Here is a 12940-nt window from a genome sequence, read left to right as displayed (position 1 = left end):
ACCCTGTCTCTACTAAAAATACAAAAATTAGCCAGACATGCTGGCTGGAACCCAGGAAGCAGAAGTTGGAGTGAGCCAAGATTGCACCACTGCACTCCAGCCTGGGTGACAGAGGGAGGCTCTCTATCAAAAAAAACAAAAACAAAAAAAAACTAGACCTAACAGACATCTGTAGTACACTCCATCTGACAGCAGCAGAATAATACATTAATCTATGAACTGAGTTCCTCCCAAAGTTAGTTTGGCCTCTGCCCAGGAATGAACGAGGACTTCTTGGAGGTTAGAAGCAAGATGGAATTGGTTAGGTCAGATCTCTTTCACTGTCAGAATTTTCTGTTATAACTTTTGCAAAGGCAGTTTTACCTCCTCCCTTACAAAAGTAGAAAAAGAAGAGCTAACTAAACCTAAAGCAAGGAAAAGAAAGGAAATAATCAGGACTAGGGCAGAAGCAAATGAACCTGAGAATAGAAAAGGAATACAGAGAATTAATGAAACCAAAAGTTGGTTCTTTGATATATCGACAAAATAAGAGAGAAGATGCAAATTACTAGAATCAGAAATGAAAGAGGGGAAATTATAACTGAACTTATAGAGATAAAAAGAATTATGAAGGGAACTGTGAGAAATTGCTGCCAATAAATTAGATAACTTAGATATAATGGACAAATTCCTAGAAAGACACAAACTACTGAAACTGGCTCAAGACAAACAGAAAATATGAACAGACCTGTAATAAGTAAGGAGGCTGAATTTGTAAAAATAATCCACAAAGAAAAACCCATGCCCAGCTGTCTTCACTTGTAAGTTCTACCAAACAAAAGAAAAATTAATATCAATTCTTAAAATCCTCTTCCAAAAAGCAGAAGAGGAAGAAACACTTCCTAAATCATTCTGAGGCCAATATCAAAGCCAGACAATGACATCACAGGAAAAGAAGTACCCTGATATACCCTGATATCAAAACCAGACAATGACATCACAGGAAAAGAAAACTACAGACCAATATCTCTTATGAATATGAATGCAAAAATCCTATTTTAAAAAACAAGTTAATTAAATCCAGCAGCATATAAAAAGAATTATATACCATGACTATGTGGGATTTATGCCAGGAATACAAGGTTGGTTTAACATCTGAAAGTCAGGTAGTGTAACCCTATCAATAGAATGAAAAACAAAAACCACATGGCAGCCTCAATAAATGCAGAAAAAGCATCTGACAAAATCGAGAACTCTTTCAGGATAAAAACATTCAATAAACCAAGAAGGTAAGAAAACTTCCTCAACCTGATAAAGGACATCTATCTTAAAAACAAAAGCAAAAGCCTACAGCTAATGTCATACTTGACAGTGAAAGATTGGATGCTGTCCGCTAACATCAGTAACAAAGCAAGGATTCCTGCTGTCAACATTTCTATCTAACATTGTACTGGAGGTATTTTAGCCAGAGCAATTAGGCAAAGAAGAGAAATAAAAGGCACCCAGATGGGAAAAACAGAAGTAAAACTACCTTTATCTGCAAATGACATGATCTTATATATAGGATATCATAAGATGTCTCTAACAAACTAACAGAACTAATAAATGATTTCACAAGGTTGCAGAATACAAGGTCAATATACAAAAATAAATTATATATCTATAGACCAGCAATGAATATCCCACAAATGAAATTAAGAAAAAAACTCCCATTTATAATGTCATCAAAAATAATGAAATACTTAGGAATATATTTAACAAAAGAAGTGCAAGACTTGTACACTGAGAACTACGAAACATTGCTGAAAGAAATTAAAGAAGATTTAAAGAAAGACATCCCCATGTTCATAGATCAGAAGATTTCATATTGTTAGGTAGCAGTACTCTCCAAGTTGATCTACATATTCAGCAGATTCACTACCAAAATGCCAACTGCCTTTTTTGCAGAAATTGACATCCTAATCCTAAAATTAGGTAAAAGGCACCTGATAGCCAAAACAATCTTGAAAAAGAACAAGGTTGGGAGACTCATACTTCCCAATTTCAAGGCCTACTACAAATCTACAAATCTTCCGTAATCAAGACAATGTAGTACTGGCATAAGGATACACATATAGCTCAATGGAATGGAATCAATAGTGCAAAAACAAATGTTTACTTTTATGGTCAGTTGATTGTCAACAAGGGTAGCAAGATCATTCGATGGGGAAAGAATAGCCTTTTCAAACAAACTGTGCTTGGAAAACTGGACATCCACACATAAAAGAATGCAGTTGGACCCCTACCTCACACCATACACAAAAATTAATTCAAAATGGATCATCCTCAATGTAAGAACTAAGGTATAATATTCAAAGGAAAAAAACAGGAGTAAGTCTTCATCATCTTGAGTTAGACAGTGGTGTTTCAGATACATGCCAAGAGCACAAGTGAAAAAAAGAAAAAATAAATAAATTGGACTACCTCAAAATTTAAAACTTTTGTGCTACAAACAATGCTTTTAAGAAAGCGAAAAGACAACTGACAGAATGGGAGAAAATATTTGCAAGTCATATATCTGATAAGTGGCTTGCATCCAGAATACATAACAAAATCCTACAACTCAATAATAAAAAGACAAACAATACAATTTTAAAATGGGCAAAGGATTTGAATAGACATTTCTCAATGCACACAAATGGCCAATATGCACATGAAAAGATGCTCAACATCGTTAGTCATTAGGGAAATGCAAATCAAAACCACAATGAGATGCTACTTCACACTCAGTAGGAGAGCTGTAATAAAAAAGACAGACAATAACAAGTGTTAGCAAGAATATGGAGGAATTAAAACCCTCATGGCTTGCTGGTGGCAATGTAAAATGATGCAGCTGCTTTGGAAAACAGTTTGGCAGTTCCTCAAAATGTTAAATATAGAGTTGCCATATGGCCTAACAATCCACTCCTATGTATCTACCCAAGGGAAATAAAAACATACAGTCACACAAAAACTTTTACATGAATGTTCATAGCAGCATTGTTCATAATAAAGGTAGAAATAACTCAAATGTCCATTAGTGGATGAACAGACGAGCAAAATGTGGCATGTCCATGCAATGAAAAAATCACTGAGCAATTTAAAATAAGTGAAGTCCTGATACATGCTACAACAGGAACAAACGTTGAAAAGTTGCTGAGTGAAAGAAGCCAGACATGAAAGACCATAAATTGCAGGATTTCACTTGTATAAAATGTACAGAAAAGGCAAATCTATACAGACAGAAGGTGAACGAGTGGTTACACAGGGCTGGAGGAGCAGGGATTAGAGGGAAATTGAGAGTGGCTAATAAAGGGTGAGGAGCTTCTTTTTGAAATGACGGAAATGATTTTAAATTGATTGTGGTGGTGGTTGCACAACTCTGTGAATATACTAAAATCATTGAATTGAACATATTAAAAAGGTAACTTGTATGCTATGTGAATTATATCACAATAAAGCTATTTTTAAAAACGAATGACTTAGATCTATATGTATCCATCTAGATAAATCTCAAAAAAAAATGTAGAGGGAGAAAAACATGCTGAAAAAGGAAACATACAGTATGACACCATTTATGTGAAATTTTAAAACGAAAGCCAATAGTATATATTGTTTAGGGAACTATACATTTTTAGTAAGACATAAAAACTTGGATGGAAAGGGTAGACTCAACCGCAGGATTTTCCCTCTCTGCCCTATAAATAATCTTTTTAAAAATTTATGGCTTAAACTTCCATTGTTTATGTTTAGTATATAAGGAAATATATATTTTTATATTCATACCTCCTTTCTTAGACAAAAGGTAAAATGCCATATATACTTTACTGTACAGGACTTTTTTTTAACTTAATATATTCTAGAGATCACTCCAGAGGAGCTGATAGAGCTGTTCCAGTGAGACTGCTTTATTAAGCTTGTTGGGGTTTATGTCTAAAAGGAGGAGGGCCAGAGATGGATGACTACATGGAGACGCTGAAGGATGAAGAGGACGCCTTGTGGGAGAATGTGGAGTGTAACCGGCACATGCTCAGCCGCTATATCAACCCTGCCAAGCTCACGCCCTACCTGCGTCAGTGTAAGGTCATTGATGAGCAGGATGAAGATGAAGTGCTTAATGCCCCTATGCTGCCATCCAAGATCAACCGAGCAGGTAACCTTAGGACCTCTTTGCAGGAGAGGGAGGGCTACCGCACACGGCAACTTCCAGACGTACCCTTTGGTAGCTGTACCAAAATGAAGTTGCTCTAGGTCAGGGATTTTTAAACTGGGGTCCGCAGTCCATCACCTACTCATTTGTGTATAGAACTCAAGCTGTCTGTGTATGGAACTCAAAGGATCCATAAACTGGGAGGGGGGAAGAAATGCCATCTTCATTTTACCAACCTCAACTGCAATTCAGCATTGCCCTCAATTGCAAATGTCAGGAAGCCACAAATTACAGGAGTGATTAGTAATTCTTGTGATTTAGGCAACAATGAAAATTACAGATCTCTTCCTATCACTACAGTTACTGCAAATCTCTCAAAATGCCACTTACACTCATCTCTCTTTCAAAATTACAGTACTTATTAGACCTGCCGAGAGGTCTTGTTATTTAATGCATTAATAAAGAAGTACGTTACTGAAACACAAATTTATTTAATATTTGATAACTGGATTTTATTATAATTGGTTTCTTTTGTAATCTGATGTACTTTATCTGTTTAAAAATATTCCGAGAAGGGTTCCACAAGCTTTTCTAGCCTGACTTCTGGAGGGGGGGTTTATCATATTCAGTAAAGGCAATAAATACGGTTTGTGAAGCTTGTTTTAATTTTACATTATGTACATGTGTATACACATGTACTTGTAGAGTTATCTTTGTTTATGGTCACTAGACCACAATGTTAAATGTTTTTCTTTCTATGGATCAGTTTAGAAGGTTTGATAATCACTGTCCCCCAGCGTGGCTGGTGGTAAGTGGCTCATCAGCTGCGACTCTCTGGCATCCATGGCAGACATCACTAATCAGCATGCTTTCCCACTGAGCTTGGATGTAACTTTGGAATGTTTCTCAAAACAGTACTGCAGGTGGCTTCACCAAACAATCGGGGTTGACATAACATCAAATTTATTTCTTCTGTCCGTCCTAGGGAAAAGGTCGAGTTTTAAGACTTACCTTTCTTCTTCTACATCTCAGAAGAATATCTGAAAATAAAATGTTTAAGGAAGGGCCCAGAAATGTAAACAATAAGTGGAATCAATAGTATAGAAACTGGGACCTGCTGGGGAAATTACATTTAAGGTGTTTCCAGGTTGTGTAATAATCCCAAAGAAAAACCTAGAACTATCCCTACTTCCTGTGATTTTTCCTAGCCTCTCATCCAAGGATTTATCTTCCTGCTCTCAATCCCAGAGAACCATATATTATTCCATAATTTTTATCGTGCTTCCAACCTCCTTCAGTCATAGAAGACCTGGTGCCTACGTGGTTCATTTTGGCCCTGGTCAGTTGGGAAACTCTTCAAAACTGGGGTGGCAATTCCATTTATCCTGGTTCTACCAGTTTATTAGAAACAGAAAACTAACGCTCACCAAATCCCTGCGGAGGGCCTGGCACTTTGATTTACGTCATCTGGGCTCCAAGATGCAACTCAGAAGTGATAGAATGTGGGGAGACTGTCTTCTTAGAGTTGATTGAAGGACACAAGTCCAGGATGAGACCAGCCACAGAGACTTGCGTTCCATCAGATATGTATTGTCACAGAGTGATCTGGTCTTTCCCCTAGGCCGGCTGTTGGACATTCTACATACCAAGGGGCAAAGGGGCTATGTGGTCTTCTTGGAGAGCCTAGAATTTTATTACCCAGAGCTGTACAAACTGGTGACTGGGAAAGAGCCCACTCGGAGATTCTCCACCATTGTGGGTAAGTGCTTTTGCCATTGGGAACATCCGGACTCTAAGAGGAGGGGCGTGTGTGTGAGTGTGTGTGTGTGTGTCCTCAGTAGTGGCATGGTTCTTAAGCTGTGAATCTATGACATATAGAACTGGGGTCTGTCAACCACTTATTTTGCTTGATGATGAAAGGTTAACGGGGGCAAAGGGAAGCAGGAGCCAAGAGAAGTGGGTGTTCACGGACCATCCCCCATGAATGGCGCCAGGTGGAACACAAGTTCATTCTACCCCGTAGATCTTGTCCTTGCCTTGCCTGCATTCTTTCTAGTGTCTCATGGGCCACAGCCCTTGAGCATCTTGCCTTTTTAATCTTCCTTTCTAAACATTCTTCAATCAGTCTTCTCTCCCTCCCCAACACTTCCCACGGTCCAGACTCCACAACCCCATTAACTCTCCATATCCATTCCCGATCTGTTCCAGTGCTTTCTCCATTCTTCCTCCCCTATTTAAAACCCTTTGGTGGTTTTTCATTGCTTCTTTGTAAAGACCCAGGTCTTGGCCAGTCACAGTGGCTCATGCCTGAAATTCCAACACTTTTGGAGGCTGCAGCCATAGAATTGCTTGAGCCCAGGAGTTCCAGGCTGCAATAAGCTATGATCATGCCCCTGCACTCCAGCCTGGGTAATAGAGCGAGACCCTGTTTTAAAATATAAAAAAAGACCCAGGTCTTTAATGCAGCCCACAAGGACCCTTCATGATCCAGTCCCTGCTGACACCCCCTGCCTCACCTTTCTCTTCTCTCTCTCTCCTTCAGCCACTTTGGTCTTCGTTCAGTTCCTGAAATATGCCAAGTTCCTCCCTCCTCCCCATATGGCCTTGGCAATGTTGTTCCCCTTTCCTAGAATGCCTTTTCCCACCCGAACTTAACATTTTACCTCAACCATCAGGAGCCTTCTCCAACCCCCTCTGCCCACGAGGCTGGATCTGGGCCCCTGCTACACACTCTCATAGCCCCATCTACCTTTACTTTGTGAAATCCTCACGGTCTGTAATTCTATTTGCGGTATGATTTGATTTTTTTAAATGTGTTTCTCTTATTACACCCTAAGCTCTCCCGGGGCCAAGGCTGTGAGTCTCGCTCACTCTGAATCCCCAGTGCCTCGTGGGCAGAGTGAGTAAAGAGCTCGGCACAATGTTGGTGAGTGAGTGAATGAATGGCACCTGCCCTGCGTCTGGAACCTCCTTTTTCCACTTCCCAGTCCTCAGGCCTGACTGGGTGCCCCCTCTCCACAGTGGAGGAAGGCCACGAGGGCCTCACGCACTTCCTGATGAACGAGGTCATCAAGCTGCAGCAGCAGATGAAGGCCAAGGACCTGCAACGCTGCGAGCTGCTGGCCAGGTTGCGGCAGCTGGAGGATGAGAAGAAGCAGATGACGCTGACGCGCGTGGAGCTGCTAACCTTCCAGGAGCGGTACTACAAGATGAAGGAAGAGCGGGACAGCTACAATGACGAGCTGGTCAAGGTGAAGGACGACAACTACAACTTAGCCATGCGCTACGCACAGCTCAGTGAGGAGAAGAACATGGCGGTCATGAGGAGCCGAGACCTCCAACTCGAGGTGAGGGGTGCCCAAGGGCTACTCCGCCAGGGTGACCCGGGGGAAACAAATGTCACCAGGGCTCAAGTCTCCCATGAAGCAGGTGCAGGCACATGCACATGGTCTGCTGGAGCTTCCTGCCAGCCAGGTGAGGGGGAATGGAGGACACAGGGCCTCTGGGAGTTTTAGGTCCACTATGCACCTGCACGTGTACCCATAGTGCTTAGCGCTACTGGGTAAGCAGCCTACATCCCCTGTGCGCATGGGCAGACATGCGCACAAGGACCGACCCAGTGCGCAGCTTTCCACCACCGACTCGGTCCCAGATCCACCTTGCACATGCGCACGCAGACCCGGTGGGGCTCCCAGAATGGCTCACTCCGCAAATGAATTAAGGAGATTTACATCTTCTTTTTTCTTTTCTTTTATTTTCCTTTCCTTTCTTTTCTTTTTTTTCTCTTTCTTTTTTTTTTTTTTTTTTTTTTTTGAGACAGGGTCTTCCACTGCCCAGGCTGCAGTGGTGTGATCATGGCTCACTGAAGCCTTGACCTCCTAGACTCAAGTGATCCTCCTGTCTCAGCCTCCAAAGTAGCTGGGACTACAGGTGCCCACCATCACGCCAGGCTATTCTTTCAATTTTTTTGTAGAAAAGGAGTCTCGCTATTTTGCCCAGGCTGATCTGCAACTCCTGGGCTCAAGTGATCTGCCTGCCTTGGCCTTACAAAGTGGTGGGATTACAGGTATGAGCCACTGCACCCGGCTTCGTTCATTCTTCCTGTTTATTGAGTTCCATCGGGTACCAGGCTTTTTGTTTTTGGGTTTTTTGGAGGGGTTTTTTGGACAGAGTCTCACTCTGTCACCCAGGCTGGAGTGCAGTGGTGTGATCACAGCTCACTGTAGCTTTGGCCTTGCAGGCTGAGGTGATCCTCCCACCTTAGCCTCCCAAGTAGCTGGGACTACAGGTACATGCTATGCCAGCTAATTTTTTTTCTATTTTTATCCTACCCACCCCGCTTTTTCTATTTTTAGTAGAGACAGGGTTTTGCCATGTTGCCCAGGCTGGTCTTGAACTCCCGGGCTCAGGTAATCTGCACACTTGGCCTCCCAAAGTGCTGGGATTACAGGTATAAGCCACCACACCTGGCCCCCAGGCTCTTTTCCAGGGATACATAGCTCAAGACTAAAACCCTTCTGTCATGGAACTAACATTGTAATCAGAAAACAAATGCATAGATACTTGGTAGAAATGAGTGCTATCAAGAAGAGAAGACAGGGCGTGAGGACAGAACATGAGGATTGCTACTTTAAATAGGGTGTCCAGGAAAGGTCTCTGAGAAGGAGACACATGAACAGAGATCTGAAGGGATGAAAGGAGCCAACCATGCAAGTCTCAGGGGGAAGCACTTGCAAAGGCCACAAGTAGGGGGCATTTTGTTTTTGTTTTTGTTTTTGAAGAAACAGCAGGAAGGCTGAGCTTGGTGGCCCACATCTGTAATCCCAGCATTTGGGGAGGCCAAGGCAGGAGGATTGCTTCAGTCCAGGAGTTTGAGACCAGCATGGGCAACATGGCAAAACCCCATCTCTACAAAAATAAGCCAGGCATGGTGGTATGCACCTGTAGTCCCAGCTACTAGGGGGGATAAGGCAGGATGATTACCTTAGCCTGGGAGGTCGAGGCTGCAGTGAGCCATGCCTGTCAAAAGAAAGAACTAAAAGGAAGGAAGGAAGGAAGGAAGGAAGGAAGGAAGGGAGAGAGAAAGAGAAAGAAAAAGAAGGAAGGAAAAAGAAAGGAAGGGAGGGAGGGAAGGAGGGGGGAGGGAGGGAGGGAAGGAAGGAAGGAAGAAAGGAAGGGAGGAAGGAAGGAGAGGGAGGAAGGGAGGGAGGGAGGAAGGAAGGAAGAGGGAGGGAGGGAGGGAGTAAGGAAGGGGAGGGAGGGAGGAAGGAAGGAGAGGGAGGGAGGAAGAAAGGAAGGAAGGGAGGAAGGAAGGAAGAGGGAGGGAGGAAGGAAGGAAGAGGGAGGGAGGGAGGAAGGAAGGGGAGGGAGGGAGGGAGGGAGGAAGGGAAGGGAGGGAGGGAGGGAGGGAGGAAGGAAGGAAGAGAAACAAATGAAAGAGAAAAGAAATGGCAGGAGAGTCAGTGGGGCCAGAGCCAAATAAACAAATGGTGCAGAAGGGAGTGGAAGGGATGGCGGGGTCCAGATCATGGGGGCATGGTAAGAACTTTGGGATTTATTCTAGGTGTGATGAGAAGCCTCTGAAGGATTGAGAGCTGAAGAGTGACAATTGATTTATGTCTGAGAAGGATCACTCTGGCTGCTGGGTGGAAAATAGACTCACAGAATATTTATGAAGCACCTGCCACGTGTGAGGCACTGTGCTAAGCACTGTGGGAGACATGGGGATAAATAACGTGAGCTGTGCTCAGGTCACTTACAATTTAGTGAAGCAGACAGATCTGTAAACAATCCACCAGGAATTCAGGTGAATTGAGTCAGTGGCATAGCAGGCAATAGTGTTTTGGTTAGGAGCATGAGCTTTGTAAGTCCTGTAGCTTTGAGTTCAAATTCTGGCTTTATGCTTTACGACTTACTTAGCTATTGGCCTCAGTTTCCTCATTTGCAGATGGCAATAATGAAAGTAATACCTGTGCCCTAGGATTGCTGGGATGCTGAACCGTAGGTCTTTGGCAGAGTGGCTGACCCTGTAAGCACCCCACAATGCTAGCGCCCCATGCCTGCTCGTGTGGGACCCGGGACTTAGCACAGGACACTTGGGTTAAGCTTTGAAGATGCTGAGGAGCTTTTTTTTTTTTTTTTTTTTTTTTTTGCGTGAGCAGGAGAGATTTCTATGCTGTTTTTACCTAGGATTTGGGGAAGTTACCCTGTGGCAGAGACTTACAAGTTTCTCTCCTGGAACTTCCTCCTGTGTTATGTTTCCCTGGAGATACATTAATAGGGAGAAAGTGTAAGTAGAATTTGGAAGAACATCTGGCCAGCAGAGTCCCTGGCTGGTTTTCATGGCCTCGGGCTGCTTCCTGCACGCCCCTTTCTTCATCGTCTCAGGTTAATCACTGAGGTGCAGGAGCTGGTCTTTTCTTGCTAAAGCCGCTGCTCTCTACCTGCCAGATTCCTTGAGATGATTCTCCCTCCGAGACTAGATTTGAAAAATGACACTCTCCCCTTTGGTGCCTCCTTTCTTTATAGCCCTCGAATGCAACCTTCTTGTTTGGGATACTTTAGCAAAGCCGATGCGTTTGGGGAGGAACACAGGTTAGTCTCACAGGTGGAAGAAGTCTTCTGCTGGTCCCAGTTCCTGACACTAAACTCTTGAGTGTGAAAATCAGCACATCTCCACTTGTCTCATTTCCAGATGCAATAGCTGCCTCCTCCAGGAAGCTACTCTTTCTGCCACTAAGTCTAGGGAGGTTGTTTAGGGTGGAGATCCTGTGAAATTACAATTCAGTGAATTTCAGGCTGTCTTCTTCTCCTTCTCCTTTTCCTTCTCCTTCTCCTCCTCCTCCTCTTCCTCTCCTCCTCCTCCTTCTCCTCCTTCCTCCTATTATTCTTCTTTCTTCTCCTCCTCCTCTTCCTTCTTCTTCTTTCTTCTTCTCCTTCTCCTTCTTCCCCTTTCTCTTCCTCTTCCTCTCCTCCTCCTCCTCCTCCTCCTCCTCCTCTCCTCCTCCTCTTCCTTCTTCTCCCCCTCCTCTTCTTCCTCTTCTTCCTCTTCTTCCTCCTCCTCTCCTTCTCATTCCTCCTCTTCCTCTTCTTCTTCCTCTTCCTCTTCTTCTTCCTCTACTTTTCTTCTTCTCCTCCTTCTCCTGCTTTTTCTTCTTTCTTTTTCCTCTTCTTCCTCCTCTTCCTCTTCCTTTTTAGCAACAGTGCTATTTATCCACATAAAATCTTGTGTGAAACCCAAAAGAACAAACCACACAAGCAGAGCTGTTCTGGGATGTGAAGTCAGTGTGGATGCCCAGAACCCCGACTTGTCAACCATCTCCTCCTTCCCCCTGGGTAACCCCTGGATTCTTCAGGGGAATCCTTGAGTTCCGAGGATCAGAATTTGAAACCCATCAGAGAAGGGCGTTGAAGTGGGAAACACCAACTTGGATCTCTTTTATCCCAAAATCCATAACCTGTTCCACCCGACAAAGGTTGAGGGACTTTTCTCTGAGGCCTGTAGCTCCTTTGGAGCTATTCTAGATAGACTAATCAGGAACTCTCCATCAACAGGGAGATGACAGTTTGTTTCACTGGAGAAGGTTTCTTGGAGCCCTTCTCTGCCCGTGGAAGAAGGAGAGAGGGGCATAACTCAGGTTATGCTGCCAGCCCAGTGGGATCGGGGGAAGCGTTGCCTTTTCTGAGTGTTTCTTGCCACCTGCCTTCTCCCCTGGGCACCCTTGGGGTATTTCAGATCGATCAGCTAAAGCATCGCTTGAATAAGATGGAGGAGGAATGTAAGCTGGAGAGAAATCAGTCTCTGAAACTGAAGAATGACATTGAAAATCGGCCCAAGAAGGAGCAGGTTCTGGAACTGGAGCGGGAGAATGAAATGCTGAAGACCAAAAACCAGGAGCTGCAGTCCATCATCCAGGTGAGGGCCTGGGGGCAGGGCCAGCGCGGGCAGCGGGAGGGTGAGGGCTTGGGGTTGGGGGAAACGATGAACCTGCCAGGGTGTGAGTCCCCAAGCCTCCCCATGCTGACTGCAGGATCACAGGCATGCGTGCCATCCTTGGGCACCTTTGTCTCCTCCTCTGTAAAGCGGTGACCCCCACCATCCATTTGTCAGAGATAGGAGATCATACTTGGGAAAACATGTGCTTATTTGAAGCACTCCAGGAAAATCACCAACCACATGGAAATCAATGCCCTGGGCGCTGTGGGAAGAGATAAGGACATCTAGGAAACCTATGTGCCCTTAAAGATTCCAAGAAACTCAACTCTAAGCTCCGTGCCACTCGTTCCAACCTCAAATGCCTCCCCACACTTGTCATCGCCAAGTCACTTGTGGGCACGGAGGAGGAAGTTGCTGAAGAGTGACATCCCAAAACATATCTGCAGGGCAAGAAAAAAAACATGCATCCTCCTGCTCCCTCCAGAACAGTCCCCCCAGGAGCGGCTGCCTGGTATTTGAGGCTCTGTTTCAGAGCCGAGGATGAACCCAGCTTCTCCAGAGCACATTCCTTGGTATTTCAGGGGCAGCATCTAAAAAGTGCTTCGGGTGCAGCAACTGCTTCTCTGCGCTCCGATAAGCGCCAGGGAGAACAAAAGGCCCAGGATACGCCCAAGCAAAAGCCAGTTTTCTGCTTCTTTCCAGGCAATAAACTTCTTAAATGCTAAGCTTCTTAGAGACCCCAGGGGACATACATCTCTTCTTGCCTCTACCTTCCAGGCACAAAACCTTCTGCTCTGTCCGTATCTGTTGCTGGTTCTTCTGTCCCCTGCCTTCCAGGACCACCTGGCTCCCCACCC

At 44.2% G+C, this 12940-nt stretch overlaps 1 protein-coding gene and 1 long non-coding RNA gene across 6 annotated transcripts in view; one reads left to right on the top strand and one right to left on the bottom strand.

The window, feature by feature from the left end:
* Positions 1-12940, top strand: part of CARD11 (caspase recruitment domain family member 11) — a 139571-nt gene that overhangs the window by 93256 nt on the left and 33375 nt on the right. For all 5 annotated transcript variants that reach the window (XM_019031766.4, XM_055346819.2, XM_055346820.2 and 2 more), the window contains 4 exons: positions 3938-4150; positions 5769-5906; positions 7169-7494; positions 11883-12062. In XM_019031766.4, coding sequence (XP_018887311.1) covers positions 3938-4150; positions 5769-5906; positions 7169-7494; positions 11883-12062 — 857 coding nt within the window. The remainder of the gene's footprint in view (positions 1-3937; positions 4151-5768; positions 5907-7168; positions 7495-11882; positions 12063-12940) is intronic.
* On the bottom strand, positions 4634-7444 carry LOC134758891 (uncharacterized). The gene is made up of 2 exons (XR_010134583.1): positions 7335-7444; positions 4634-5128 (listed from the first exon to the last, which is right to left on the bottom strand). It is a non-coding gene; the product is annotated as an uncharacterized lncRNA (long non-coding RNA).

Source organism: Gorilla gorilla, chromosome 6 (assembly GCF_029281585.2).
Source record: "Gorilla gorilla gorilla isolate KB3781 chromosome 6, NHGRI_mGorGor1-v2.1_pri, whole genome shotgun sequence".
Taxonomy (NCBI): domain Eukaryota; kingdom Metazoa; phylum Chordata; class Mammalia; order Primates; family Hominidae; genus Gorilla; species Gorilla gorilla.
This window is presented reverse-complemented; position numbering and strand designations above follow the sequence as displayed.